At 39.5% G+C, this 27,832-nt stretch overlaps 2 protein-coding genes across 7 annotated transcripts in view; one reads left to right on the forward strand and one right to left on the reverse strand.

The window, feature by feature from the left end:
* Positions 1–8,790, forward strand: part of rad51d (RAD51 paralog D) — a 22,080-nt gene extending 13,290 nt beyond the window's left edge. Inside the window, exons 4-12 of one of the 3 annotated variants that reach the window (XR_006406934.1) lie at positions 1,297–1,378; positions 1,563–1,697; positions 1,784–1,879; positions 1,997–2,087; positions 4,362–4,432; positions 4,795–4,965; positions 6,340–6,478; positions 7,819–8,151; positions 8,696–8,790. Coding sequence is in view for 2 of the 3 variants with exons in the window: in XM_044371689.1 (XP_044227624.1) it covers positions 1,297–1,378; positions 1,563–1,697; positions 1,784–1,879; positions 1,997–2,087; positions 4,362–4,432; positions 4,795–4,965; positions 6,340–6,435 (742 nt within the window). In the remaining variant the exon portion in view is untranslated. Of the gene's footprint in view, positions 1–1,296; positions 1,379–1,562; positions 1,698–1,783; positions 1,880–1,996; positions 2,088–4,361; positions 4,433–4,794; positions 4,966–6,339; positions 6,479–7,818 lie in introns of all 3 variants that reach the window. The other 2 variants (XM_044371689.1, XM_044371690.1) reach the window with 2 other exon arrangements.
* lig3 (ligase III, DNA, ATP-dependent) overlaps positions 7,366–27,832 on the reverse strand; it is a 23,150-nt gene continuing 2,683 nt past the window's right edge. Inside the window, exons 1-22 of one of the 4 annotated variants that reach the window (XM_044371686.1) lie at positions 27,199–27,310; positions 22,667–22,778; positions 22,207–22,528; positions 21,635–21,763; positions 20,481–20,696; positions 20,196–20,347; positions 18,499–18,665; positions 17,661–17,738; positions 17,388–17,556; positions 15,504–15,659; positions 14,004–14,135; positions 13,807–13,886; positions 13,338–13,425; positions 13,067–13,144; positions 12,853–12,976; positions 11,836–11,978; positions 11,636–11,710; positions 11,114–11,260; positions 10,255–10,405; positions 9,306–9,385; positions 9,094–9,171; positions 7,366–8,048 (exon numbers count right to left, since the gene is read on the reverse strand). In XM_044371686.1, coding sequence (XP_044227621.1) covers positions 7,815–8,048; positions 9,094–9,171; positions 9,306–9,385; positions 10,255–10,405; positions 11,114–11,260; positions 11,636–11,710; positions 11,836–11,978; positions 12,853–12,976; positions 13,067–13,144; positions 13,338–13,425; positions 13,807–13,886; positions 14,004–14,135; positions 15,504–15,659; positions 17,388–17,556; positions 17,661–17,738; positions 18,499–18,665; positions 20,196–20,347; positions 20,481–20,696; positions 21,635–21,763; positions 22,207–22,528; positions 22,667–22,750 — 2,883 coding nt within the window. In that variant the 5' untranslated portion in view covers positions 22,751–22,778; positions 27,199–27,310 and the 3' untranslated portion in view covers positions 7,366–7,814. Of the gene's footprint in view, positions 8,049–9,093; positions 9,172–9,305; positions 9,386–10,254; positions 10,406–11,113; positions 11,261–11,635; positions 11,711–11,835; positions 11,979–12,852; positions 12,977–13,066; positions 13,145–13,337; positions 13,426–13,806; positions 13,887–14,003; positions 14,136–15,503; positions 15,660–17,387; positions 17,557–17,660; positions 17,739–18,498; positions 18,666–20,195; positions 20,348–20,480; positions 20,697–21,634; positions 21,764–22,206; positions 22,779–27,198; positions 27,311–27,832 lie in introns of those variants that run through there. The other 3 variants (XM_044371682.1, XM_044371684.1, XM_044371683.1) reach the window with 3 other exon arrangements.

Genomic DNA, 27,832 nt, shown 5'->3' on the forward strand with positions numbered 1-27,832 from the left:
TTCACGCAGCAATGTTATCAGTTAGAAATTTGTTTTTCACTGCGTGAGACGAGGGACATGTGGCATGAGAGCGCAGGAAACGTGTCAATTGCGCAAGTCTCACGGTCAGTGTGTGAGAGTTGGCAGCTCTGACCGACGGCTACGCCTACGCCTTCATCCGATGCTGTACACATTTTTGGCGTATTTTAACAACTTTTCTCTTTTTAATTCTTCCTCTTAATACTTTTTTTTCTTCTTGCTGTTTGATACACATTAACCAACAGCCTTGAGACCAGAGAGGCATAAAAAGAATTAGATGGATATAGTTTTGTAGTTATTTTAACAGGTGAGTAGAAATGTCAGAAATTAAATCAAATAAAGAGGTGCTAATACCTACTATATTCTTATTAAATAACCAAATGCAAACATTTTAAAATACCTTTTTAAAACATGCATAGCATGGGGTAGGGAAAGCCAGACCTGTCAGAGAAGCTTGAGTTATCTTCTTAACTGAATATATGTTAACTGTATTCCCAGTATTATGCCCACAATAGTAGCCGTCTCCTTAAATATCACAAAGAAACATCTCTTTATCTTCGGCAGCACAAAAACACAAATTATGCAATTTATATTTTATACACCACCATCCCAGCTCATAAGTAATATTTTCAACATATAATAAATGGGGCACATTGATTTTTAACTGCTGAGAGTATCAAGCAATATTTACAATGACAGTCAAAAGGAAAGCAACAAGAAAGCAACAAAACCTTATCAGACTTACTGCTGCCATGATGGTGATTTTTCATACAAACATGGGTGGATAATGAGGGCTGATAATGGCAGCCTACACCTATACTCTGTGAATCTGGGATTATACCATGGTTATGTTAGGCTGCTTTATTGTCTATTTTACTCTAAATGGTACCATAATTTACAAAAAGAACATCATGCTGTATTGAAGAAGACTTGAAACTAGTGATTGAGACCATAAACTATGTTTACTGGGGTAATAAATACAGTGAGAAGTAGGGTCATTTCCTCATGGACTTCCATACAATCGGACTTCTTTTTGGATCCAGTGGAGTCGCCCCCTGCAGGCAATTAGAGAGAATTCAGGTTTAAGGCGCTTACACATTGGCTTTACTTTTTAAATCCGGAGCTACCCACTCGTCTGGAACCTAATGCAAGCTCTGTTTATTATGCTTACACAGCTGCTTTTTTTTTTTTTTTTGGCTTTACGAATTTACTCGGACTCAATAGTGTATTCCATTGGATGGCAGTTGTGAGTAATGAATTGTACCTTGTTTCTTGCAGCTTAGATAAACTGCTGGATTCAGGCTTGTACACTGGAGAGATAACAGAGCTGTCAGGAGGCCCAGGAAGTGGCAAATCTCAGGTGAACATTTTCTACCTTCCCTCTCTACCACTGATTATTTCAGGCTCGTAAATTCCTTTTTCTCCTCTTGGAATAAGAAGTTGAACTCTTGCTGAAATGTACTTTTCAGAGTTACCATTAAGCCAAACACAAGTTATGGAAGCTGTTTTTAAACTATTCTCTGCACTCTTGTCATGTCTTCTAGGTGTGTTTTGGTGTCGCAGTGCACATTTCTTACCAATTGAAACAGGGCGTAATATATATCGATACAACAGGAGGTCTGACCGCCAGCCGCTTGCTTCAGATGCTACAAACTGAAACAAGTAACAAAGAAGAGCAGGTGAGTTGACAGGAATTGAGTTTTAAATAGGTTGTTAAATGAGGTGAAATAAAACACTGTAAAACTAGAAACTTGTCATTTTACAGATGGAAGCTCTTCAGAGGATTCATATCTTCCGTTTGTTTGACATCTACTCTCTACTCGACTGTCTGTACAGTCTTCGCAGTAGTGGGCTTCAGCAGGTTCCTTTGCAGTTCTTTTTCTCTTGAAATATACCAACAATCCTGCTGTACCTGGGGAACCTTTTGAGAAAGACATCAAATTTGCAGCTCATCTAATTTTGTCACATTTTGTATTAGGCGTCTGTCGGCGGTGGCTCTGTCAAGGCTGTGATCGTGGACTCGGTGTCAGCTGTTATCTCTCCTCTACTGGGAGGCAAACAAAATGAAGGTGATATCTCTTTCTGCTAGTCCCTCATAGTCCATCATATTTGAGGCTGTGTTTACACCTTAGTCTGTAAACTCCAAATGTCTGTCATGAATCTGTAAAACAAATATCACAACGGGGTTCCAAACACATTTTGGAAGCATGACATCGAAGTTAGTTTGACTCATAAGAAAAAGGGAAAATAACAAAGGTTTGTTCTGTCAAGATGAACCCCAAACCATCACAGTCAGAGAAAAAGCTCAAATTTCTGACATCAGTTAAATTTAGAGCTGTTTCATTAATCATTTAGGTACTTAAACTGGAGTCAGACCTCTTGAGAGTCAGAATAATTTCTTAATAAGTTCTTAATCTATGTGATCTTTTGCTAAAAAGCTCTAAAAGTGATCTAATTAAACAGTTTCTCAATACAACAGGGGATCTCAAATAAACCTGTCATGAACACCTGTGAAGACATTAGAAAAGACTTAAAATAAAAAGAAGTAATTAAAACTTTTATTAAAAATATAAGGTGTACAAAAAAACAAATTACTGAAGTGTTTTGTTAAGAGTTATTGACACTTTAATCAGTCACTACTGGTCTATGTAGGCAACTCATTTATACATGAATAAATTAACATCCAACCAACCTCAGCTGGAGCTTTACAAAGGTTATTTAAGAAAACTGTAGTTAATTGAAGCAGTTTCTTTTTCTCCACACAAGTCTGTCAGAGAGAAAACCCAGAAAAAAATCCAAATGGAAAAAAAAGGCTAAAAAGATGAGCAAGATAACGATACCATAAAAGCACTATGTTTTTCTAACCTGGAGGATAAAATCAAGAGAATTAGCTTAGCTACAGTAGCAACATTTTATAATAAATTAATTCACAGGTCAGAAAATTCTCAAAGAACTGGGAATTATTTTTAGCCTATTTGACTACTAATTTAGTCCAATTTGTGTCTCGTGCACTACTCCTGTTAGTCTGTGATTGGCCACATACCGTAGCGTTCCCTCCATGAGGCTTAGGAGAGGAGTTTAAACTCTTGTTATCCAGCAGCAGGGTGCATCTTCAAAGATCATTTTGTGACTTCACCGATGTCTGCTGGAAATGATAAAACTGGGGTAAAACTAACATTTAATTTCAACATTTCCAAAGACTGTGTTGCTCCACTCTGGAGGCCGGCACAGTCTGTGGAAATATTGAATCTAAACATTGGCATCAACAAGGGCAAACATTTCATCAACACAGGTAGATAGTCCACATCTGTGACATCTCTGAAGATGTAACCCACTGCTGGATAACCGGTAGAATTTACATTTTTCCCTAAAAGTTTGAGTACTGCTGTTGGGGTCGTATTATGAAGCAATAATGATGGTACTCAGGTCACAGATGAGGCTAGCTACTGAGTATGCTAACAAGACTGTTACCATCAGCCACTCTATTGGCTCTGCAAGGCTGTACTTAGGCGCAGCGGTGCTTTGAGCTAAATGCTAATGTCAGCATGCTAACATGCTCACAAAAGTAATGTACAAGTAATGCTTATCATGTTTACCAACTTAGTTTAGTGTGTTAAGAGCTGCAGCTAAAAATGATTTTCATTATTGATTAATTTGCCAGTCATATTTACGATTAATCAATCAGTCATTTGGTCTATAAAATGTCAGTCACCATTTTCCAAAGTCTGAGATGTAACCTGAAATGTTGTTAAGTCCCGACCAACAGTCCAAAAACCAAAAATATTAAGTTTACAATCATAGAAGAAGAAAGAGACCAGAAAATATTAACATTGACGAAGCTGGAACCAGAAAAGTTCGTCATTTTTCCCTTTAAAAAAACAAAAAACCACTCAAAACAATGAATCGATTATCAAAATATTGGCAATTAATTTTCTGTCGACCGACTAATCAATTAATCGACTAACTGTTGCAGCTCTAAGTGTGTTAGCATGCTAATTGGCACAAAACACAAAGAAAAGCCAAGGTTGAAGCTGTTTTTCATGTATATGGTCATACATCAAAGTTCAACAAGTTGAAATTTTGATTGCACCAGATGTAACATTACTATAATTAATAATTAATCCATGTGGAGCATGAATAACTGCAGCATATTTCATGGCCTATACCTCCAGTCAATGTCGATATTTCAGTCTGACCGACGCTGGCATCCCCAGAGCTCGTCTGCCAGCGTGATGAAAAACAAAATGAGTCAAGTTATTACAGTTGAATTGTTAAAACAGTCCCATTGAATGATAGTAATTCTGTACACGGACAAACCTCTTAACAGCTCCCTCTGCCTCCAGGCATGTCCTTGATGATACAAGTGGCAAGAGTTCTTAAGACGATGGCAAAGGACTTCAATGTTGCTACTTTGGTAAGGATGACACAGTCCTTGATGAGCGCTGCTCTGAATGCGAGATCCGTTCACAATGAAAACCTAAACCTTCCACAAACTGTTTCACACTTCCTCTTGTTAATGCTTTGAGACCTGAAAACCAAACATTTTTTACCTTCTTTTTTTTTTTGGATAAGTAAAACAAAAATCCTTTTGTTAACTCAGGTGTTTAACTGGAGGTTATAATTATGTAAAAAAAAAAAACCTAATATTAAAAAGCACGCACCAGTCCTCCTTACATATTTTTTCTTTCTAAACTTGTACTATTATTTTATTATATGTATGACAAGCTTCCATAAAACAATGAAATTGCATGATAATCCCCCCCCCCCGACCTGCAGGTGACAAACCACGTAACAAGGGGCGGCAGCAGCGGCGGGGAGGTGCAGCCAGGCCTCGGCGTGTCCTGGAGTCACATCCCCAGAACCAGGATCCTGCTGGAGCGAATAGAGAAGACCGCCGTCAGCCACTCCAGTCTGCGCTCCGCAACACTGATCAAGTCTTCTAGACAGGTGCTACACGCAGCATTGACTTGCACATCGTCTAGCCGAGTATTGATTCTGTCAAAGGGTTTTTCATTTAGAGGCAAATCTCCAAACGTCTTGATGTTTGCTCATTTTAAACAGGTCTCTTTTTTTTCCCATTTAAAAGCAGCTACCAGTAAGATGAGTTCTTCTAATTCATAAAGACTATCTGAATATAGAGTCTGAATCCACTCAGACACTCAGCTGTTTGCCCAAAAGCAATTCTAGCTTCATGTATGGACTCTTATCCGTCTACAGCAAGACAAGCACTCTTGTTGAGCTGGACTCAACAACTTTGAAACTTTGAGAAGTGTTCTCTCTTGCTGTGACATTGCCTAAATATTACTCATGAAAAGTCAATCTTAGTCTTCTCCTTCAATGCTTTCCTACTATCCACAAACAAACTCCTCTTTCCCTGAAACAAGTTGTTCTAAAAGCCTTTTTGTCCTGCTTGTTATCTATATCTGTGCATTTAACTCATTTGCTAATAACCACATATACTTTACATCACAGCTAATCATTTTGTAAACCACGTCGGTGTGTTTTTGAAGTTTTAATGCATTTTTCTGACATTCAAGGTATCAATTGGTTTCCATTCATTTTCATTATGTATGAAAATCTAGTTGCAGAGTCATGAAACTTGCTTAAGTTGTTTAATCCATCACAGTGAGCGTTTGTACAAGTAGTCAGTATTCATTTTATTGTCATGTTAAGGTAATACAGTGCCGCATAATCATGTAGCATTGACAATTCTGAACACAATTCAGAAGAGTCCTCTAATTGATTTTCATTAACATGGAAGCCAATGGCTGCCTGGTACATACAAGTACATACATCCAGCAAAAAGTATATTAAGGAGCTAAAACTTGACTAAAGTAATAATATATGAGCATAATGTTTTGCAGAGTTTCCATCCGCAACTTTATAACTACATGGGTCATTACATCATTTTAATTAAACGTTCCATAATTACAGTGGAAGTGAGGAGACAAGAAACCTCAAGCACCAGAGGTCAACGTTACCTCTTAAAAAGTAGAAAAATAGAACTATTTATACAACTGAAAAATTATATGTGTGGGAAGTCTACAGTACAAATCATTTAAATGTTAGTCAAGGTACCAGTGTGTCTCTGAATTGTTAAAACTATTCTGAAGTCTCTTCTATTTTTTTCTCCACTCATAAATAATTGTCCACAAAGACCTTAATTATACATTCTCTGTTTTGGAGTTATAAAGAGATCCTTCAGAAGAATCAAAGAATCCCTTTCGACAAAGCACATTGCAAATGAAAAAAGGCAAAATTAATGTTTTATATTGGTTTTATTGAAACTAAAACAACACTGTCATCTTCTCTACTTCTTAGCCGTGTCACATCAAAGAAGAGTTCGACTTGCAGTGGTGGAGTCGCTCTGAAGAAGGATCCTCAGGAAAGAGAAAACTGGACGAGACTGATTCCTGATGAGAGCAAACTATAATCCTTTGCCTTAAATGTCTAACCAAAGGTAAATGAATGTTTCTGGAACAAATTAGCAAGAAAATGTGTTTTTTGAACTTCAAAATCGACCTGTTTAGATCATGACTCTGGCTATATATTCCTATGAAAGGCTCTGTCAATCATCTGCTGCAGTATTAGCATTTCATTGGGTATCCTTTGTGAGTGAGAGCAGAGAGATTATGGACCACTTTGACTATTATGTCTAAGATTTCAGCCTGAGATTTCTTTTTACCTGTTGAGAAGAGGATGTGAATATAGTGTGAACACAGTATCTTCCAGGTTTGGGAGAAGCAGAGCAAGTTTATGTGGATTTTTTCTACCTTGGAGGATTCAAACAATTAATTAATCCACTTCATAGCTCAAGGTATACCAGGGATAAAAAGGTAAATTAGAATTATCCTTGAAAGCCACTGAGATGCAGTAAAAACTTTAAAGCGTCTCATGATTCGGAATCAAAGTGAAATGGATTTTCCTAAAACAACAAATGTTTCTCGTGTGATCTTGGTAAAGTCTGGGACATGAGCATTGTTATATTTTTGGACCAGAAAATGCACTTTTCACCTCAAAGAAGTCAGTAGTTCAGAGATGCAGCGGTTATTCCATGAGCAATCCATTCCTATCATATTTGTATTACGGCTTTTTCTGCAACACTCCAAGGACAATTTGTAGAAAATAAATAGCATTAGAACAGTTTTACTGAGACATTTTTATTATCTTTTATCAGCATTTAGTGTAGTCCTAATGGCATGACCGGAGGGTTAAATAGCTCACAAAATGCTTCAGTCAGGCAGTAAAAATAACGCATGACACTGATAAAACCCCATATCTTCATTCAGCTGCATATTCAAGTCCGTACTGTGATTTTTAAGTTTCATGATCTCTTTGTAAAATGGATTTGATTTACATGTGTAGCTGATTTAACTACATTCAGAATTTTAGTATATAAAAAAAACTCTACATCTACAGTTCACGTCCATGTTTCTCATCGATAATTTGTCTACATCTATCACCAGTATACTCTTCCACTTACTCAAAATTAGCAAAAACTAACATGTCAAAACTATATTTATATGTGTTCCCAGGTGGTTTGCAAGTACAGAATGCCAAAAGGGCTCAAAAACAATAAATTAAAAAAAAAAAACACCTCTGAGAGCAGTGTGACAGTGTTTCATGATCTCAGAACATGAGCAGTAATCTCCCCAAACTCCTTCAAAATGGTGAACGATCCTTAAAGATCAACCATGTTCATATGGTTTAAACATGGATTCAGAGTGAAACAATCTTACACTGATATGCAGTAACTGATGGACAAAATGTGTATATGTGTTGTTTTTTTTTTTTTGTTAGCAGGGAGGTACGACACGCCTCTTGCGGATACATTCCCAGATCCAGCTGGGTGACACTCTCTGGGCCTCGCTGTCCTCATCAGGTTCAGCCAGCGTATGTGTGGCCGAGGAGGCGTCGTAGTCCGGTACGATGTCTCCGTCGTACGCCACAAAGTATCGCCTCAGTTTGTCAAAGTCCCGCACTGAGTCGGGCAGGAAAAGCTTCACCCCGCTGAAGATGTCCAGCAGCGTCTACGGGAGAAACACGAACCGTCAGCAGAGGAAACGCACTCGCCGGCGTTACTTTATATGAACGAATGTGAGCAGAGTGCTGCAGTTTTAAGCACTATTCAAGGTGCGTTGTATCCACCTTTTTATAAAATACAAGAGGAAATCACCTGTGTATTAATTTAATTAAATTCTGCAATGACTGTTACATGATGAGAGATGATTACGTTTAGAACTGGCTTTGCAGGGCAATGACTAATTATATTAAATGATTAACATCTGATTTCCAGTTCTGATTAATCCCTATCTCATGTTACCAGACCACAAAGCCTGTCAGAAACCCTCAAGTATTCAAATTGTGAAGATGTAAATCTCTGAAAAAGCAACTCGTCATATTAATGAAGCTCTAACCGGCAAATGTTTGGTGCTTTAACCTAATTGGTCTAAACAATTGGTTACTAAAACTGGAGTTAATTAATTTCTTATCAGTCATTTGACTAAATTGTCTAAACAATAGTGTTTTGTTTAGTTTTTTTAGCCCTAGTTAAACTTAAGAATAGCTCATACAGGACAGGTTATCTGAAAAATAAGGTTTATTACAACTAGGGTTTTATTTTCGTTGTTTAGTTTTGATAAGATTGTACTCATCAAAGTTATTTCTGCCATCACAGTCTACAGATGGAGTTCCTGGTTCAGCTTGCAGCTACTGAGCAGTGAGGGATTATTAACATCAGCTGAGGTGTGTTGACTTTCAGTTTACCCTCCCCCCCAAAAAAGTAGATAATCTGGCTGAACTGATAGCTTGTTTACAACATGTCTGACCTCTCACGTTTGGCGACGCCATCGTGTTCCCAGACATCAGCTGTTAATTTGTTAGTGCAACGTTATGAGACACTGTAGTTTTCCTTTAAATAACATAATAAAGAGCCATTAAATCTTTTTATCCTAAGTACAGTTTTATTATTACTATTTGCCAATCTGAGTTTGAGTATGTAGGTGCTGGATCAGCTCTGGTCTTTGTACTACAAGTAGTTTCAGCTGTTTGTTTATAGTCAAACGATGGACCGACCTTGTCATTCCTCGGCTCCAGCAGCTGAGCGGTTGCCTTTGTTTTTCCGTTGCTGTGAACACTTTCACTCTTCTTCGCCTGGGAGGAAACAGAACCGAGTTCATCACACTGCTCTGTGAAGTTGAGCCTGTGCAGCTCAAGTCCACTGTTTTACACCAGAGATCATCACTGAGAAATGCAAATGTACATCTGTCATGTGAACATGGCTGTACCTTCTTGGCACTGGGTGCTTCTGAGGCAGGAGTGCGTGGCTGAGATTTCACCGCCTTTGGTTTGGGTGGACTGCTGTTGCCTATAAAGTAAACACATGATAGTGATGTAAAGTAGCGCTGGTCAAATTATAGCTGCAATATGAACCATATTCCTCTGTAAATTAAATATCAATACAGTTCACTTTTCTGTGTCCGTGTTGAAATCTGATCTTTGCCTGAAACCAGATTTTTTAAAAAAAATCATTGAAATGATGAGAATATTTTGACATTGCTGTGAGTGTGAGCCAGTGAGGGCAAAGATGCATCGCACGAGCTGAAAAATCTGCACTTTTTACGAGACTTTATGACTTTATGAATAAACAGACAGGAACAAAACGAGTTGTCTGGAGGAAAAAAGTAAGTTTTGAGCTGTCGACACAAATGGAAACGTTACCATTTAATGACTGCACTGTCGGTACGATGGTTGTCAGGAGGCAGATAAACACTCCACGCTAATAACACGAAGCAGTCTGAACTAGAGCTGAAACAATTATTCAGTAATTAACTAAAAATTGATAAATGATCATCGATTGTTTTAGTTACTTGCCAAAATGCACAATTACTTAACTTTTGCTGGTTCCAGCTTCCATTTGTGAGGATTTTCAGCTTCTCTCTTACTTATGATATTATTGTGAATATATTTGAGCTTTGAACTGTTGGTTGGACAAATCCGAGTAATCTGAAACTGTCTTTTTCACTCAGGGATGTTGTGATTCTGATATTTCTACAGGTAAAATGTTTTATCGAGGAAAGAATCTGCAGATTATCAGTTGCAGCCCTCCTGCCTTGTATTTAAATATTTCAAAAACAATAAAATGTGCTTCATACGCATATTTTTTTGCTATGAAAGCAGTTAAACAACAACGGCGTCACACAGTTCTTGTCTTCCCCTTTATGTTTTTGTACTTACTGGTCTTCTTGGGTGGAGCGCTTCTGTGGGACGTGGACGACGGGGAGTTTCCTCCGCTGTCCCCTCCTGACGAGCCCTTGTCGTCGTTGGACGTCGACGGTCCGGCCGTCACTTTGAAGTCGCAGTTCTCTTTCGATATGCGGAACAGCTCCTATAGCGGAGTGATGAAAATGAAAACGTTTGGCTTCAAGCTCAACAGATGTTATGTTTCTTGTCACAAAAGATTGAAGACCCGTTGTTGGATTAGAATAATTTAGCGAAGGCGTGTTTTTACAGCCTCGGGCGATATTTCAATTCATTCGTCAATGTTGCCTGCAAATTTAGTCCTAGTCCTCAGCATTTAAATTATCCTCAACTTAAACAGTCCAAATGGTGCTTTGTTCAACAGAGGGCTTCATTATGTCACTACTCCTATCACCTTAATCACATCCCCTTTCTCACCCAAATTAAAATCATATATAACACTGGCATACATACACTTTGGGTATTCAGTATCAAATTAGTAGTTGATTTCTAATGCATCTTCTGAGACACACTTGATTATCTCGTTAAAATTTATTGTTAGGTGACAACAGTTCACTATTTCTCATGGTGCCTGGGGGACATCAGGCTAATTCGGGTATGTCAGGAACTTCAGCTGCATTCAAATCTCATTTTAGTCTCAGAGAACATTTACTACTTGTCATGCATATGATTGCACAAGCAGTATCAGTAAAAAAAAATGGGTCTAAGATGTTATATTTTCTCCACACGCTTGCTGTAAAATGATCATACAACTTACTGCACTCAGAACTGTACGTTATTAACACTGATGTATGACGAAAGCTACGGCGCTCGAATCAATCTGGTGATATCCTACTTTAAGCTGGTGCAAGTTGGTGGCACTCTTCCAGTCTTTGTCGTCACGGATCCGTGTCATGCGGGGGAAGCGGATAGAGATGCCATCGGCGGTGTGCATTTCTGATTTGGAAAACTCTGCACCTGTAATCTCCCAGACCGGTGCTTGCTGCAGGAGAGGAAAAAACAGCGGCAGCGGGTGAGACATAAATGACAAGGCGAATATATGACTGCTTCCATAAAATGAAAAAAAAGAGCAATTCTGACATCGGCTCTAAAGGAAAAACAAAACAAAACATGACTTGACAGAAATTTGTGGATTTTACTTCAGTGAACATGCAGGTTGAAAACACCTCCCAGCTCTGCGGCGTGGTGGGTCATTATCTCAATATGAGAGTAATTTATTTGCAAAGAAATGCTTTAAAGAGACCTTTAAATGAACTTATCACTTCATTTAAATGTCTGCAGGAGCCAGATATAAAACCGGGCTGCGCGTGAACAGGCCCACTGGGAAATACAGCTGTGCTGAATAGTGAAATCTCACCTCAGGATTGCGGATAATGAAATCTGGATAATAGTTCTTGATGATTTTCAGCCAGCCGGGGATTTTGCTTGGGTCCTACAGGAAAACACACACATACACATACACACACACACACACACACACACACAAGAGATTAATTTTCGATTTTTATTACATCAGCTCAATATTCCAGGCAGGCCTCTAAGTGGATCCTCTCTGACCTTGCTGATTTTGATCACATCCAGCTCTTTCTGGAGCCTGGCCAACATGGCGTCATCGTAGCCTCCTGAGCACTTGGTGACTGTGCACCATTTCTTGGAGTCTGGGTCGTAACAGCCCATCAGAAAACTGGACATGATGCCCCCTGGTGGATATAAAAACACACACAGCATTAGGGAAGTTAGCCCTTAATGAAAAAATATACAGTAGCTGTTAACTAGGCTTCCTTTTTCCTTTTTTCTCCACAATCCAGCTCTGGTCTATAAACACTGCAGACAGTGTAAAAGCCAAAATTTGCATCACTGCTCCAAAAATCACAAAAACGCCTTTCCTGTATGTCGAATTCAGCCTCTTTCACTTGCTCTACCATTGAGTCTTTACTGTATGTTACGGCAATAAAGCATCCCGTTTATTGTTTCGGCTCTCTTAGCTCATCCTCACACTGCATGAGTGGTCTTCATCAGCCATGCTTTGGAGATTTATACCTTTGTTTTGGCTTTTGTTATGCTTTGGTTCTGTTTTATGCTGATTACACAGCCTCATCAATGGCTCCCATATCTTGTCTGCTTGCGTGCTGTACCCAGTGACATCCTTTCTGCTAACAATGCTCGCTGTATTTGGTAGTCACAGAGATGTATTATTAATTTCACCATCTTGTCTGAGCACAATAAATACAGAATCTATACATATATACATTACAGATTACATTTTAACCCACTGATCTACAAGGGTACAGAAGTTTTAAGTTCTCTCATACCACATCCTTTTGTATTGTTTAATAAAGTGCCTCTGGTTTTCATACTATTATCAAGAGAATGATTGATTAGCTAACTTAGCTGTTAGCATTAGGTGTTAGCGTTTCCACAAAAGTTACACTCCTCACTTACTTTGAAGTGGCTAAGTATAGAAAACCTGTCTGAACAAATTAGGTAAAGCATTAAGAAGTGGAAAAAGACAGCATTTACAGTAATGAATTAAGAAACCTTTGTACTGTGTTGGATGTTAAGGGCTTTACAGACCGTTTGAGCCTTTTCCATAGAAGGCTCCCAGCACCACCAGGTCAGCTGTGTCTGCCATTGCGCCTTCATTTAAATAGTCCTTCTTCACCTTAAGCCAGTGGCGCTTTCCAGGCTCGTAGGTGCCCTGAGACACAGAGATATACACGTCAATCATCATAATGTTTCAGCTACATCCATAACTTACATACAAGTCACATCAGAACTGGAAACTTACCTTTATGTCTTTTAGCACCAGGCCTTCGAGTCCCTCTCTGATGACACGAGTTATCATATCAGCCAGATCTCCTCCCCTCTGAAACACACACACACACACACACACACACACACACACACACACACACACACACACACACACACACACACACACACACACACACACACACACACACAACACATATAAGTATGTGCAAGGGTACAACCTTGGTGCACTGAGGTGTTGCAGATGTATACATAGAGCAGAAAGCCAAATTCAGAGTTTAACTTACAGTGACGTGCTTCATCTCTGAGAACAGGATCCTGTTGGGGACTTCCACCATGTTGTCGTGCAGGAACTTCCTGCGTTCACACAAAGGCCTAAAGAATATATAATGGCATAAGATACATGTAAGACACATGTAAACAAGAAGATATATTAAAACCAGTACTGAGAAATCTGCAGTAAAACTACCAAATCCACAAGGAAAACTAACTTTAAATAAACTTTAAGTGGAATTAAAATGGGATCTCTACATAAAACCATAATCCAAACACTGCAGAAATAACACCGAGTATCAAAGACACAGCAGCAAACCCCAAGGTCAGAAACCAATGTGTTTGTGTTTGTTGAAATTTGGAGAGAAAACCTATGAATGCTGTTAAAAATACATGCTTGCATCATTCCCACCAGGCGTTCTTCTTTGTATAGTGGAACGCAAAGACGTCTTTCAGACAACAGATGGAGTGAAAACACATTACCTCTCCATGAGACTCACGCCATTGAAGTAGATGCAGTCAAAAACAAAGAGACACACTTTGGCATCTTGAAAGGCAGCTTTCTGAAGAGAGACGAACGGAGAGGGAATGTGAAGTGTGGCAACGACAAAAACACAAGCCATGTGACAAACTCATGTTGTAAAAAAAAAAAAGGTACAAATTGCCTGTTATGTTCTCACCTTGTGCACACCCAAGGTCCCAAAGGGCAGAGGTTTACTGGTGTTTGTGTCAATTAGGAGGACTTCAGCATCCAATATCATACTGTGGCCACCGGGAAAAGCCTGTGGGATGAATTCTTTGAAGTGGGCGACCTGAAACATCAACGTGAACACAAACGCAGATACTGAGTAGAGTAAGAAGCATGTGAAACAATTACAACAGGATTTAAGAGAATGAACACCATCCCTGATTTTTTTTTATAGGCTCCACACTGTACAAACAAATTGTCCAATTAATTAAGCTTATTATTGTCAATATGATGTATGTGTGCATATTACGAAACATTTGGTTTTCTTCGTTTGGGCTTGTACTCACTGAGGTGAATGATCTCAACACTTCCACAGTATTATCATTTATCTGAAAATCTTAAAACACTTGGAAACTTAAGTTAGTTTTAGAGCTGCAGGGATCAATAGAAAATTAATCTGCAACTATTATAATAAGTGATTAATCATTTAAGACAGTTCAAGCAGAAATGCCTCAAACATTTGCTTCTCCAATTTTAAAATTTGTTGCTTTATCTTGTCTTAATATTAACACTAAATTGACTATCTTTGGGTTTTAGACTGATGGTTTGTCAAAACAAGACATCTGTTATATCATTGGACAGTAGGAAACTGTAGTGGGCATGTTTTGCAGTTTCCTGATGTTTTACAGACTAAGTGATTTATCAAATATTTGAGAAAATAGTCTGCAGATTAATCAAGAATGAAAATGATTGCTATTTGCAGCCCTAACTACCTTAATTTGATTCTGTCGCCAACCCTCATGAAATGTTAAGCTAACATTAACATAAATTGCATAATTGAATCGAGTCAGGGTGCATAATCAGTCGTTTGGCTGATGGATAGTATGGGCTGGAAAGTCAAAGCCATCCAGGCTAAAATGCTGAAAGGCTAAAACTGGGCCATACTTAACAGAAACCAGAGAACAAATCCCAGGACAGTAGGGCTGGTTCTTAAATAGCAGCTCAGAAACTGTTGAACTACGGGGTGCTACTCCAGATAGTAGTACAGCAATAGCAACTTGAAAAAGGGACTTCAATCACTGCACAATTGTGAGAGGAGAAAGAAACATTTGATTGGGTTGAGGTGCACGGCTTGTACATATACTCATGCATAAAAGCTCTAAGCAGTTTTGTTTCTGTCTGGTGATTTACTAGGTTTCAAGGTTGCTGAGAGGCATGTATTGCATGCTCAGCAGCAACCTCTGGTGGTTTCAAAGGGCTAATGAACATGATTTGGAGCTATTTATCTTCATTTTTAGGCTTTCAGCCTCATGCTGAGAAAGCAAATGCTGGAAAATCACTGTGGGAAATGTCTGATTTTCATGCTGGGAAAATACTTTGAGCTGCTAATCCTGCAGGGGCAAACCTAAGGACATCCCATTCCAACAAGTACTGTCACACTGATCACTATACAGCTTCAAGGGCTGTGCGGCTGTGTTGGTGTAAGACTGACTTTGTGTGGTAACACTGGTTTGAGGCTGCGGCTGAAGTAGCTGAAGTTGTCTCCGTTCTTGTGGACCTGAACACGTTCCCCGTCATACTTGATCTCGGAATACATCCCGTTGGGGCATTTCTTCATGGCGTGCTCGATGGATTTACACGCCTCTGCCTGAAATCACAAAAGGAAAACAAAACGTTTAACAAGCCCCGAGGAAGTGATGAAATTCTTTTATATAGTTACTTTTCATTTAAAGTTTCCTCTGGTTGCTCCAGTTGCAGAAGCAAGTCTATCGCTTGACTTTAACTTCGACGGAAATTCAACTTTCAGATACACTTGAAGGATTCAGATTCATTACAATTTTATTCTTATTTTAACAGTTTTGGCTATCATTCCTTTGGTAATAACAACATTGCACTAAGCAGGTTATTGCACAGAGTTTTGCACAATAAAAGGGATTATTAATGATATTTCAGGTGTGCTCACACACTCCAAGTACAGACCTGTATGTTCCCAGATCTCAGCGACGACTAGGTGTCGGCCTTACATAAAGGAGAGAGCAATGCTGCATCGTAGATTTAATTCCCCGGTGCACATGTTTGTCTCAGTGTTCACAAAAATCTAATTCATCCCTTTCAATATCGTATCAGTGTGTTCTGGTGATATTGCACAGCTTTATGACTGTACCGGTAATGTGACTGCACATTCACCTGCTCTGCCTGCACTAACCATATTTCAGATCCCCCCCCCCCACCTCATCCAAATAAATTGCACTTGGTTTCTATGCACAGGACTCCATTTACATGTCTCTCCCCCCGCTAATGTGTTTACTGGATATAAGGAAGTTAAGACTGAAAATAGTGAAGTTGTAAGCCTACGGGGAAGTTGGGAACTGGCCCATGTCGTTAATTTGTAAACTTAAGTGTTACAACTGAACCGAATTTAAATTTACCTTAATACTAGTCTGCTGTGTAATGTGCAATTTTATGGTCTGCAGGCTTTTTGGAAAACACATTTTTTAAAAATCAGCCTGGCTAAATACTTTACTGTGGAAAGGGATTCAGGATAGTCGTGTGTGTGTTTACAGTTACAGAGTTATCTGTGAGGTCCAGCTGCTGCATGTTTGGTTGTTTAGTGACGAGCCATCAGCTGGAAACCGTTTCGAACGTCATATTCTAGGAAACGAGGGATCTCATTGATTATTTTGCCACGACAGCGACAGGCATAGCTTAATGGAGAGACAGACACTCCTCTCTTATTGAATGTGTGTTGGGAGGTTTGTTTGCTTTGTGTAGACTGAATCTATGATCATCTTAACCTTCACTAAACTAATATGTGTTTTTGCTGAAGGACGATAGTGAATAAAAAGAAATAGCTGACCCTTTGAACTGGGTGAAAGGAAAAACTCTTATATAAATATTCTTTCTTGCATACATAAGTCTTTGGTGTAAGGACACAGACCCCCCTATTAAATTATTTTTACAATTCAGAAGGTCATCTCATTTCTAAACTCATTTTCCTTTTGAAAACCCAAGGTATTACAGCGACAATTACTGTCTTTTATTGGAAATCTATTTCTAATTTAGTCCTTTTTATTTTCACAGATAACTCATAGAGCTTGCCCTAAAGCAGAAATTGATTATTACAGTACTGGCCAACAACTTGCTACATAATAAGTAATAATTTTACAATGAAATGAGGCCATTTCTTCAGGGACGCATCGTGTTCATTTGATTCATTTTGTATGTATGTGTATCTCAAGTACTTCATGGACTCAGGAAGGTCAGCGTATGTAGCGATGTGCACAAAGTATAGATTTGATTTAATAAAGACTGTAGTGATAGATAAAGGGAGAACTGTTGGGAGTGTGATTGGGTGATTGGGATTGGTAACACTCACCAACATGGGCTGAACGGGGGTCATCAGTGAGGCCTCCACAGTAAGGAGTTTCCTGGGTCCTGAACCATTGGACGCCTCCTGCTGATTCCTCAACACCCGCTCGATCACGTCACCCAGGTTACGCGAGGCCTTGAAGGCATCGTAAGCGTTTGGATCCACGGCATCCAAGCTGCGGTAACAGGTAATTATAAAAGATTAGCTCGAGGTCGGTATGAAAATATAACACGTGATATTAAGTATATTAAGCTCTGGGCAGAAGTGAAAGAGACTTACACGTGTTTTGCTCCGGCGTTCATCTTCAAGTCATGCTTAATGAGCCGAATGATGCATTTCAGGTCGTTACTGGTGCATCTATGATGAAGAGAGAATTAATTTCCTGATTATCACTGAGGTGGAAACTGAAGCAAATGTTGGAGTATTACAGCCTTTTATGAAGCAGAACAGTTATGACTAGACATGTTCTAAAATAATAATACACAAGTAGCATCATCTACCACTAATTCATAGAAACTGAAAGTCCTTCAGAAAAACCTGCTTCACTGCTTCTATTTTGAAGGCTAAATGTGTAAGACAGGCATGAATCTTTTAAATTAAATGGCTTGCTTTGCCCTTATTGATGTCATGTGACACATTCACCACTTGTGTCTGTTTACAGCTTTGCAAGATGCAATTTATGACAAATAAACACAGTCCCACTCTGGGGCGTCTGTTGCTGTGAGGGGAGAATGTCAAACAGAGATTTCTAGTGTGTGTGTGTGTGTGTGTGTGTGTGTGTGTGTGTGTGTGTGTGTTAGACATGCCTGAGGCAGACAATCTAAAAAGGAGGGAAACAAGTGCAAAAACAAGAAATGCCAACAATAAAAAAAGCAGTGCAAAAACAAGTGGAAGCAAATAAAAGCACTATTTACAAATGCTGTGAAAATAAATCACAGTCTGTCTCCGTGGCCTTTTACACAGTATGTAGTAAAGTGTTTGAACAAGGTCTAACATCACTGATCTCTATCATTAACACTTACCACTTCTGTACTACTAATCATTTTAATGTATACCTTGTCTGTTCTGTTTTACTACCTGTCCTGAGTTATATTAAAATGATGATATACTGCATTACTTTTTGGCAATATCCTCCAGCTCGTTCTGCTGCTCGTCCTCCTTGGTGAGCTGGGCGAGGCGGGTCAGGGACGCGTCCACTTCCTGGATGGTGAGGACGCTCTTGGAAGACGGAGGAAATGATTTACTCTCGTCAAAGAACATCCTCACTGTCTCAGACACGTCGCCCTTAAAAAAAGAAATAGAAAAAGAAAAGACACACTGTATTGTAATAAGTATCATTTTTGACAATTTGTCTCTCTTTCATCATTTTCAAGACACAATGTCGAATGATTACAGGTGTAGAAGCAGAGAAGGGGTTTCTGGCACAAGTTCACCTTCTTCCAAGGTGCATGGAGAGGGGAAAAGAGTCTAAAGAGGTCAAAACTCCTGCAACACTTGTAGTATATAGAACAAATTTATTGTTAGACTATAGACTATATAATATCTATATACTACAAGTGTTGCTGGAATTTTGACCTCTTTAAATGATTATAATTGGCCTAAAATCCCCTAATTAATGTATTTTAACTCTAGGAATATCAATGAAACTGCTTGGAATAATTGCTGGCGAGAGGGGTTTTACTTATAAACTAAATAAATTCAAGATATGTGGAATACTTTTGAATACTGACAAAGCACACGAGTTAATGTGAGAACATAAAAAGTGTGCTTTTCATTTAGTCTCCTCACTCTCGTCTCTTTCTCATATGTCAGCTCCTCCCAGCGAGGATGTGAGAGAGAGAGAGAGGAAGGTCGGAGGGATTTAATTCATCAAACAGGACGTCCTCGCTCACTCCAGCGTCATTTTTTAGGAGACGACAACTACTCATGACGCACATCACCTCAACTGTCACATATGTAGAGGTCAGCTATCAATATGTAGGAATTATTAAGCAACAGTTTAAACTCTAAAGTTTAAAGTCAAATTTATGTGCAATTAATTAACACTTTAAACTGTTTTTTAAACTTAATATTTTCTCCATTGTGATAGCTGGAAGGAAAACATGATAATTGCTACGTTTTTTAAATTATTTGATAATAGATCTACAGCAGCATCTGTCTGTCACAGAATAAGAAACAAATAGACTATTTAAATCTGTTAATTACTGAAAGAAGAGAAAAAGGAGCAATAAAAACAGCTGTAGCCTGCAGAATATGTTTAAATAAAAATGAAAGTCTGACATCCTTTTCAGGCTCTGGATGACTTTATAGGGGACACACAGCTGTGCAGCATTATCATTTCCTGAAGGAGCTGAGACGGACGTGAAATGGAAAAGAAGAAAAGGAAAAGCCTCTTGGCTCATGAAGAAAAATATTATAGTCACAAAAGTGTTTTTTATGGTTGATTTATGATTCAGTCATTTTTATTTTATGAATAAATATGAAAAACTGCTGTTGGTTTTCCTGATCTGCTGTTATTATAACAACAGCCTGACTGTTTACTGTCTCCTCAGATCAGCTGACTAATCAATAAAGTCATGCTATCAAAGGGGTGTTGACGTCTGGTAAAAAAAACTTCCTCAGAGGAGACCCGTGGTTCCTCGCTCTAAGCTCCTCCAGGCGCCTCCTCTGTCCTCTGAAGTACATTTAAGGGATTGGAAGATCCTCCATGATGGGCAGGGAGATTGATTTCCGGGGTCACGGCTGGAGGACGGAGAGGAGAGGACGCGAGGAAGCATAAATTAGCCAAATAAAAAGCACCCATGGATCACTGACCTGCTCCAAATCGCGCACCATGTCGTCCTGGTTGCATCTGAATATGCGGCTGAAGAGTTTTACAATCTGCTTGTCGTTGAGGTTGTAGACACTTTTAATGACGCCTGGCAGGAGCAGTTTCACCGTCAGATAAAGATCTCCATGGAACTTATCTAGGTTAGAAGAAAAAAACGATTGAAGACAAATACAGTGGTAGAAATCCTGGCCTCAGATTTTATCACATGCTACTGTGCTGAAATCTGCTAAAGCCCATAAACAAACAAACAAAATAATCAACACACCAACCTCCAGCTGAGCCTTTCCTGAGGAACTTCTCGATGGTCTGTGTCTTGACATTGTAGCTGTTGTTTTCTGCTACCATGGCGCAGAGCTTACGAAACTCTCTGAAGAGGCAGTCCTTGTGCTTAGGGTCACACAGCTGGGCGGACAGGGGGCTGCCTTGGCTGCCTTTGGCAGGTGAGGAGGATGGTGCTGGGCTGCTGGAAGTGCCAGCCTTCGCAGCTGACAGGACACAATGACACAAACAGACCAGGTCCGATTATCCTCATTATCTGCTTACTGATACTATTCACTGGTCACTTTTAAGGGGACGATTCACTTTCTCAAAAATTTCAGCCTTTGAACTTTTCCCTAATGCTAACAATTTCTCTTAAACATTTTCACAAATGCGGTGCTTTCAGACAAACTGGTTCTGGGACTCCCTGAGAGGAACTATCCACTGGGGAGCTCCCTTGAGAACTGCACACCATCAAGGGCCTTTTTTCTGTTTGCATTCACAACACAAGTAGGAACACTGAAGTGACATAAACTGGCCGGCCGGCGGTTGGTATTGCACTGTCACTTCTGCACGAGATACGAGATACAACAACAAGATAGAAGACGCTGTGATCGGAGCTGTTTGTTTGTTATGAGTCGTGGGTTTCATTTGTCAAAAATGGCGGTTGCCGGTGCTGCATTGGCTCATGTGTTCGACCAATTAATTCACCCTTACGTCTGGACCAATCATCCTACACTTATGTCACTCAGGGTTCCTCTTGTGCTGGGAGAGTACCTACCATCAAAACAGCGTTCTAAGAACTATGATCGTTCCCAGTTTCTGCAGTGCAGACACAGTTAAAAGGGGGTAGTTCCTCAAACAGTTCTTAGAACTATGAAAAGGTTCCTCTGGTGTGAACGTGACTACTCATATTTGCTTCCTGTCCTCTCAGGCAGCATATAAATCAGAAATGTTCCCTGCCTATTCAAATTTAAGGCTGTTTTTCATTTTTCAAAATATCAATTTATTACAAATGCCTCACATTGTTACTGCAATAATGAAAAATAGACTGGCTTCCTAGTTACGCTACAGTGCAGTGCAGTGACAAGCCGCAGCAGCTTATTGTATATTTTCCTCTTTAGAGCAAATAAGGAACAACTTGATCTTAAATGTCATGTCTCACCAGTGAAGCCTGAGAACTTGCGTGGAGCGTTGACAGGCGGCTCGGCAGGAGGAGCCATCAGCTTGCCTGTGGTGTTTAACTTGGCTTGCACCTTCTTCTTTGGACTTGCATTGACTTTGGCCATCAGGTCTACGAGACAAATGGCAAAGAACCGAATCAGTAACACCTGCACAGGCATAACTGTATCACATGATAAAACAGAGAGAGGATGTTTTTGTTTATGATGCTCTCCTGGAATGTTAAGCCAGATAATTACTTGTACTGGTTTAGCAGGTAAGCTAACAATGGGTGCATTCATGTGACACACACCTGGCACACTGTCAAGTAAAAGACATTCAATCATATGCAATTAACCCAGCAATGCCAAATCACTGGATATGAAAAAATAAAATAATAATAATAAACACAGGAATACTTGTTTCAGACATCTGTACTCATGTGTGAGTCAGCCCCTGTTCAATCTCATTGACTTTGCAAATATGTGACAGTATAATGAGCACATTAAAAGGGGAAAATCACTTTAACTCCATGGATAAAGATCAAAGGTCAGAGCCACAAACAGTCTGTTGTACCTGAGACATGTTTATCAATGAGCTCCTTGTCCTCGTCCTGCAGCTCTTCCCAGCCTTCCAGATCTGTGATGTCCTCAATCTTCTTCGTGGTGGCCCTTGCCCTTTCCAGCTTCTCAAAAATGCACTTCACATGATACCACTCTTTCATCTCCCCTGCAGACTCACTGAAAGGGTTCGGCACAATTTTCCCTATCCGCACAATGCCCTTCTGGATTTTGTCCTTGCATTTCTTACATCCCGCAGTGCCGCGCTTGGCGTACTCCACTAGGAACCTCTGATCTGCCATATCTGGCTGGTTGGAGGAACACTGACGCAGGAGAAGCTGGGGAGGATCGTTTTGGAGGAGACCTTGTTTATGTGACACCGAGGAGAAATGACGGATTTCCCGAGAAAATCGAAAAGTGTGAAAAGGTGGAGGTAGAAGTTCAAAGCATGAAGAGACGGAAAAGACTCTATGCACTTTCCAGAGCTGCTGAAGTGTTCCAAGAGGTCGTAGGCCTATGCAGGCAGTCTTATGAACTAATAAAACAGGCAGTTTCTGCATCCAGCTCTGATGGCAAGCAAGTTACAACCTACAGAAAGCAAAGAGACATGATAGTTAAAGAGTTAGAACTTTAGTATTGACAAAAGATATAAAGCACGGCAGCAAACTACAGTAACATATCAAATATGATTAATTGTGTTCCACGTTTTAGCACTTTCACTAATATTTTGATAAGATAAATATGCATTTACACTAGTTTCCTCATGACCAACTGTTTCTGATGAGACCCACGTGCTGCCCACACTGATCAATGTGGAGGTGGTCAGGATGGACTATTGTTGTACTTTATAATATTGCAACAGAGGATATCATTATGTGCTGTTTTAATCAACATGTCCATGAGATATAATTCACTTTGTTACGCAAAGCTTGTGCACTGACTGTTTAACCATACTTCATGCCATGAAAACATAGAAGAGGGTGTCTCCGGTGTTAACTCAATGCCACTTTGTTCACTATGTGGAAAAAGACTCAACATATCGGTCTGCCTTCTTCAGTAGTTTAGCATTTATGCCATCTGGCATGTACAATCACTTAATCCACCGTTTAACTTTCTATTAGAACTTGAGTAATATTCTATTAATTTCCCCCTTTCAAGGATAGAGTTGATAATCAATCCAAGATGGCTGCCAGTCCAGTCCTTTGTTTGTGTGCCTGCATGTGAGCTCTGAGTTTTAGAAAAGTGACTTTTTATATCTACTCAAGAGGAGGATAGTGACTCTTTTTTGGGATTTAATCTTACTGCTGCTGGGCTGATAAACCAAATGACTACAGATGCATTAGACTGAAAAGGCCCAATTATTATAAAATAACTTTCTTGCCTACTGAGAAAACTAACTTTTTAGCTCCACTGAAGAGGTACATAATGACTGTCTTTTGGCTTCTTACAACAAACCAAAAGTGAGTTGAAATTACTGCTGCTGGGTTTTAGATAACCTGTGTGGACTGGTTGGGGCCTGATTAAATCACCTAGCCTCCCTGCTGGATTGACTGTTGGTTCATCAGTGCCAACACAGTTTGCTACTGCTGCTGTTATCTGGGAACGTGCAAACCAAACCCTGGCCTTCTCCCCAAAATGGACATGATAAAGTTCTGGGTTACACAACGGATGTGGATATTATGTTCTTATCAGAAACGATACCTGACAACTTGATCGCAATTGATGGTTACAATGTTTATAGATCCGATCGAGCTGATGAAGGTGGTGGAGTTACAATTTATGTTTAATCTGAACTTTGTAGTTCCATGTCAGTCTATAGGCTAACCAAAGCCAGACAATTTGAACTGCTCCAGTGAATATATCCAAGTATCCTCGCTTTACCGTTGTTGGCTGTTACAGACCACCGTCAGCCATAAAAGAAGCCATCTCCTCTCTCCGAACTCGATCTCATGGGTGATCTAAATTGGGATTGACTTTCCTCTGCCTCTGATTGCATTAAGGAATTGTGTGATTCCTTAAATCTTGTGCAATTTATTAATGTTCATGCTAGGCCCAACCAAACGATCTAAGCAAATCTACATAATTAGATTTCATTTTCACAAACACGCACCACAAGTATACCTAGACTGCAGTATTCTGTAATGTCAGCGATCGTTGTGCTATTGCCTGCATAAGAGTCAAAATTACCCAAGTTGAAGCCTCGTTAGGTTTTTAAAAAAGGTATTTTAAACGATTTGAAGTACAAGTATTTCTGCGTGATCTGTACAATAGCGACATTGGCAGAGTCAGTTTAATCCATGATGTTGAGAATAGTTTCATAATTCTTTGATGTCGATTTGCAATAAACATGCCCCTATAAGGAAATTCAGGATTTCTGGGAGGGACAACCCTTGGTTCACGGAGGAACTATCTAACCTAGAAAGGGGGAGGGAACACCTCCTGGGCCAAGATTAGATCCACTAATTCCCCTGCTGACTGGACTGGACTGGACAGACTAGGATATCCAAATCAGAATATTACTTAAAATGTATTTCAGTAAATCTCAACAATCCCACTAAATTAGATAAAATTATTGTCATGCTCCAATTCCACTTCAGGCCTCCCCGAACGATTTTTAGTTGACTCAATTAAAATTAAGAGCAAAGACGATATTGTTGGGAACTTTAATGAGCATTTTAAATCAACTGGGTCTGTTTTTAATACAATTGCAGCAGAGTCTTGCACTGCCTGTCTTAAAACAACAGTCAGGTGACCACTGAAAGAGGTTTTCCTTGCTGTAATCATTCCTTTTATTCATACTGGTTATTAAAAGAGTCCCTTCAAATGGGCTTTTAATGTACAGTTGTGGTCAGACGTTTACGTGTAAAGAACATGTATGTCATGGCAGTCTTGAGTTTACAATTAGGCCTATTCCTATAACAACTCGGACAACAGGTATGTCTTTGTCACAAAAAACAGTCATGCATTCTGGTTCCTTTATAATTTATTATAGGTTTTCTGGAAGTATGACAAAATCTGCTGGATCAAAAATATACACACAGTAACCTGAATTATCAATTTTGGTGATGTAGAAAGTTGTATCGACCACATTTGCTTTGTGACATGGCCTTTTAACTTCTTGTGAGTGATTATGATTGACTACGGCTGTTGACTTCTCTTAACCCATTTAAATAGGGGCTTGTATGATACTCTCATTAAACTCAGCCACAAACGCTACAATGGGAAAGTCTAAGGAGCTCAGCATGGATCTGAAAAAGCAGATCATTGACTTTAAAAAGTCAGGAAAGTCACTTGGAGCTATTTCAAAGCAATTACAGGTCCCAAGATCAACTGTGCAATTATTTGTAAGTAGGTGTAAAGTGCATGGCACAGTTATGTCACTGCCATGAACAGGAAGAAAACACAAGCTATCATCTGCTGCTGAGAGAAAATTGGTCAGGATGGTCAAGAGTCAACCAACAACCAGCAAAAAGCAGGTCTGCGGTGAATTAAAAGCTTTTACATTGCCGTGGGCTGAGAGGCTGCATCTCAAGAAGGAAGCCTTCGCTCTAGAAGTGGTACTTAAGGCTTGACTGAAGTTTGCTGCTGATCTCATGTACAAAGAAAAAGCCTTCTGGAGGAAATATCTGTGGTCAGATGAAACAGAAATTGAGCTATTTGGCCACAATGACCAGAAACATATTTGGAGGAGAGAAAGTGAGGCCTTTAACCCCAAGAACACCATACCTACTGTCAAGCATGGTGGTGGTAGTAGCTATTATGCTCTGGGGCTACCAGTAGAACTGCATTTAAAAGTTTATATGAAGCTTATATGATGCTTCAACAGTCTGAGTCAGTCATATCAAGTGGATATCTGCCATATTTACATCATCATTTTAGCATAAAATTCCCTCTTTGTGTTTCCTCAGACAGTGTTTCCCTGTTGAGCTGCGGTGGAAGAATAGTAACAAAAAGAGGAACTTTGGCACTAAAAAGATGTAAAGTTGAAAGATATCTACTTGATTTGACTCATTTGGACAGCTGAAGCTTCATATTAGCTTCAGATAAACTACAAATACAGTTTTGCACAGATGGTGGCTTGTAGATTTTGGCCCCCCATCACTTACATTGTAAATGCATTATAAAGAGATATTCTAATGGTCAGTATGAACAGGCGGAATGATTACAGCAAGAAAAACAGTTTCAGTGTTTATTTGGGCTCCTGGCTGTTGTTTTAAGACAGACTTGAAAAATTGTGAACCGATGTTTTAAGACCTGATGTTGATAATAGTAGAGGGTTAACCAATTATACTTTGATTTGGGAAAGGAAAGCTATAGCTGCTGTGTAATTATAGTCGGGGATCAACATACTGTGATGATGTGTGTGGCTAGTATTGGAGATTAAACCAGCTTCTGACCTTTGCATAGAAACATAAATGGTACAAGCCTTGTACGCTTTTGAATTCTGGTGTTTTGGGGGCATAAGTATAATTATGTTCGACCACAGTTGACTGTGACAAAGGAGGCTGTGGTTTCATTAACGCTACTTCCCCCATGACTCTTGCTAATTCAACCAGAACTGACCAGAGTCCCAATCTACAGCTCTGATATTCAGTAAACTATACTAGCTACCATATAGTAACGTTACCGCATTAGCTACATGAACCATATTTCTTGCACAAATTCTTAAACAAAAAGGGGGTGTGGGAGTACGGTTTAACATTAAGTGCTAAAAATGTGCCACCTCTACAATAGACTGGACTTCCTTGTTAACTGCATGTTCAAACTCGACCAATTGTTAAATCTGAATATGATTTTACATGTTACGAGCACAAAATACGTGTACGTTTGCTGACACGAAGGCAATATTTAGGCTAACAAGTTGATTAGCTTTAGCCTTACTGTCTCTGTCCCACACACACACATACATACAGAGAGACAAAAAGCCAAGCAAACAGACTGCATACCAACTATCAAAAATATGTTATTAAGTCGCTAAAGTTTTCACACACACACTTAACTACTGTACCTTGCAAAAGCTTTAGTACGATATGTTAGCACGGTTTAAACTGCAGCTCCTCTTCATTGTTGTTAGCTAGCAGCTCACCAGTGTCAAGACAACTTCGATTACGTAGTAGTGAGATGGAACACTTCCGCTTTCGGTCTGCGAAATAAAACACATATTGCCGATGAAGCGCATTAATGGACATTAGAGTTTATTTAAGTAGGTGTGCAGCCCCTGTGTACTGAGATCTAACTACTCTTAACACCATGGGAGGTGCCGCATTCATTTTTTACAAATAATATGTGTGCTTCATTTTGAACTATGAATCGCATATTTCCGGTAGGTCTCTGGATAACTGTGATTAACTTGACACAGGGTTAAAGCATGTGTTTCAGTGGCTTCACAATGCTCGGATAGCACCAGGTCGTCAACTATTTTTTTTCCTAGGATGGCGAAGTCATGACCCGCCCTACTCTGCCTCTGATTGGCTAGTACCCGCCGCCTTCGTTGGTTGTGTTGATTAGGTTTAGGCATGAGGAGTGAGACAGGTTAGGGTAAGACTATCAGTGTAAGCAACCAGAGGCCATCCTAGGACAAAAATATCGCCTCCAGGCCTGAACTGTCTGAGAAGTGAAGGCAATTTGGAAGTGACTTAAAC

Source organism: Thunnus albacares, chromosome 13 (assembly GCF_914725855.1).
Source record: "Thunnus albacares chromosome 13, fThuAlb1.1, whole genome shotgun sequence".
Lineage (NCBI taxonomy): Eukaryota > Metazoa > Chordata > Actinopteri > Scombriformes > Scombridae > Thunnus > Thunnus albacares.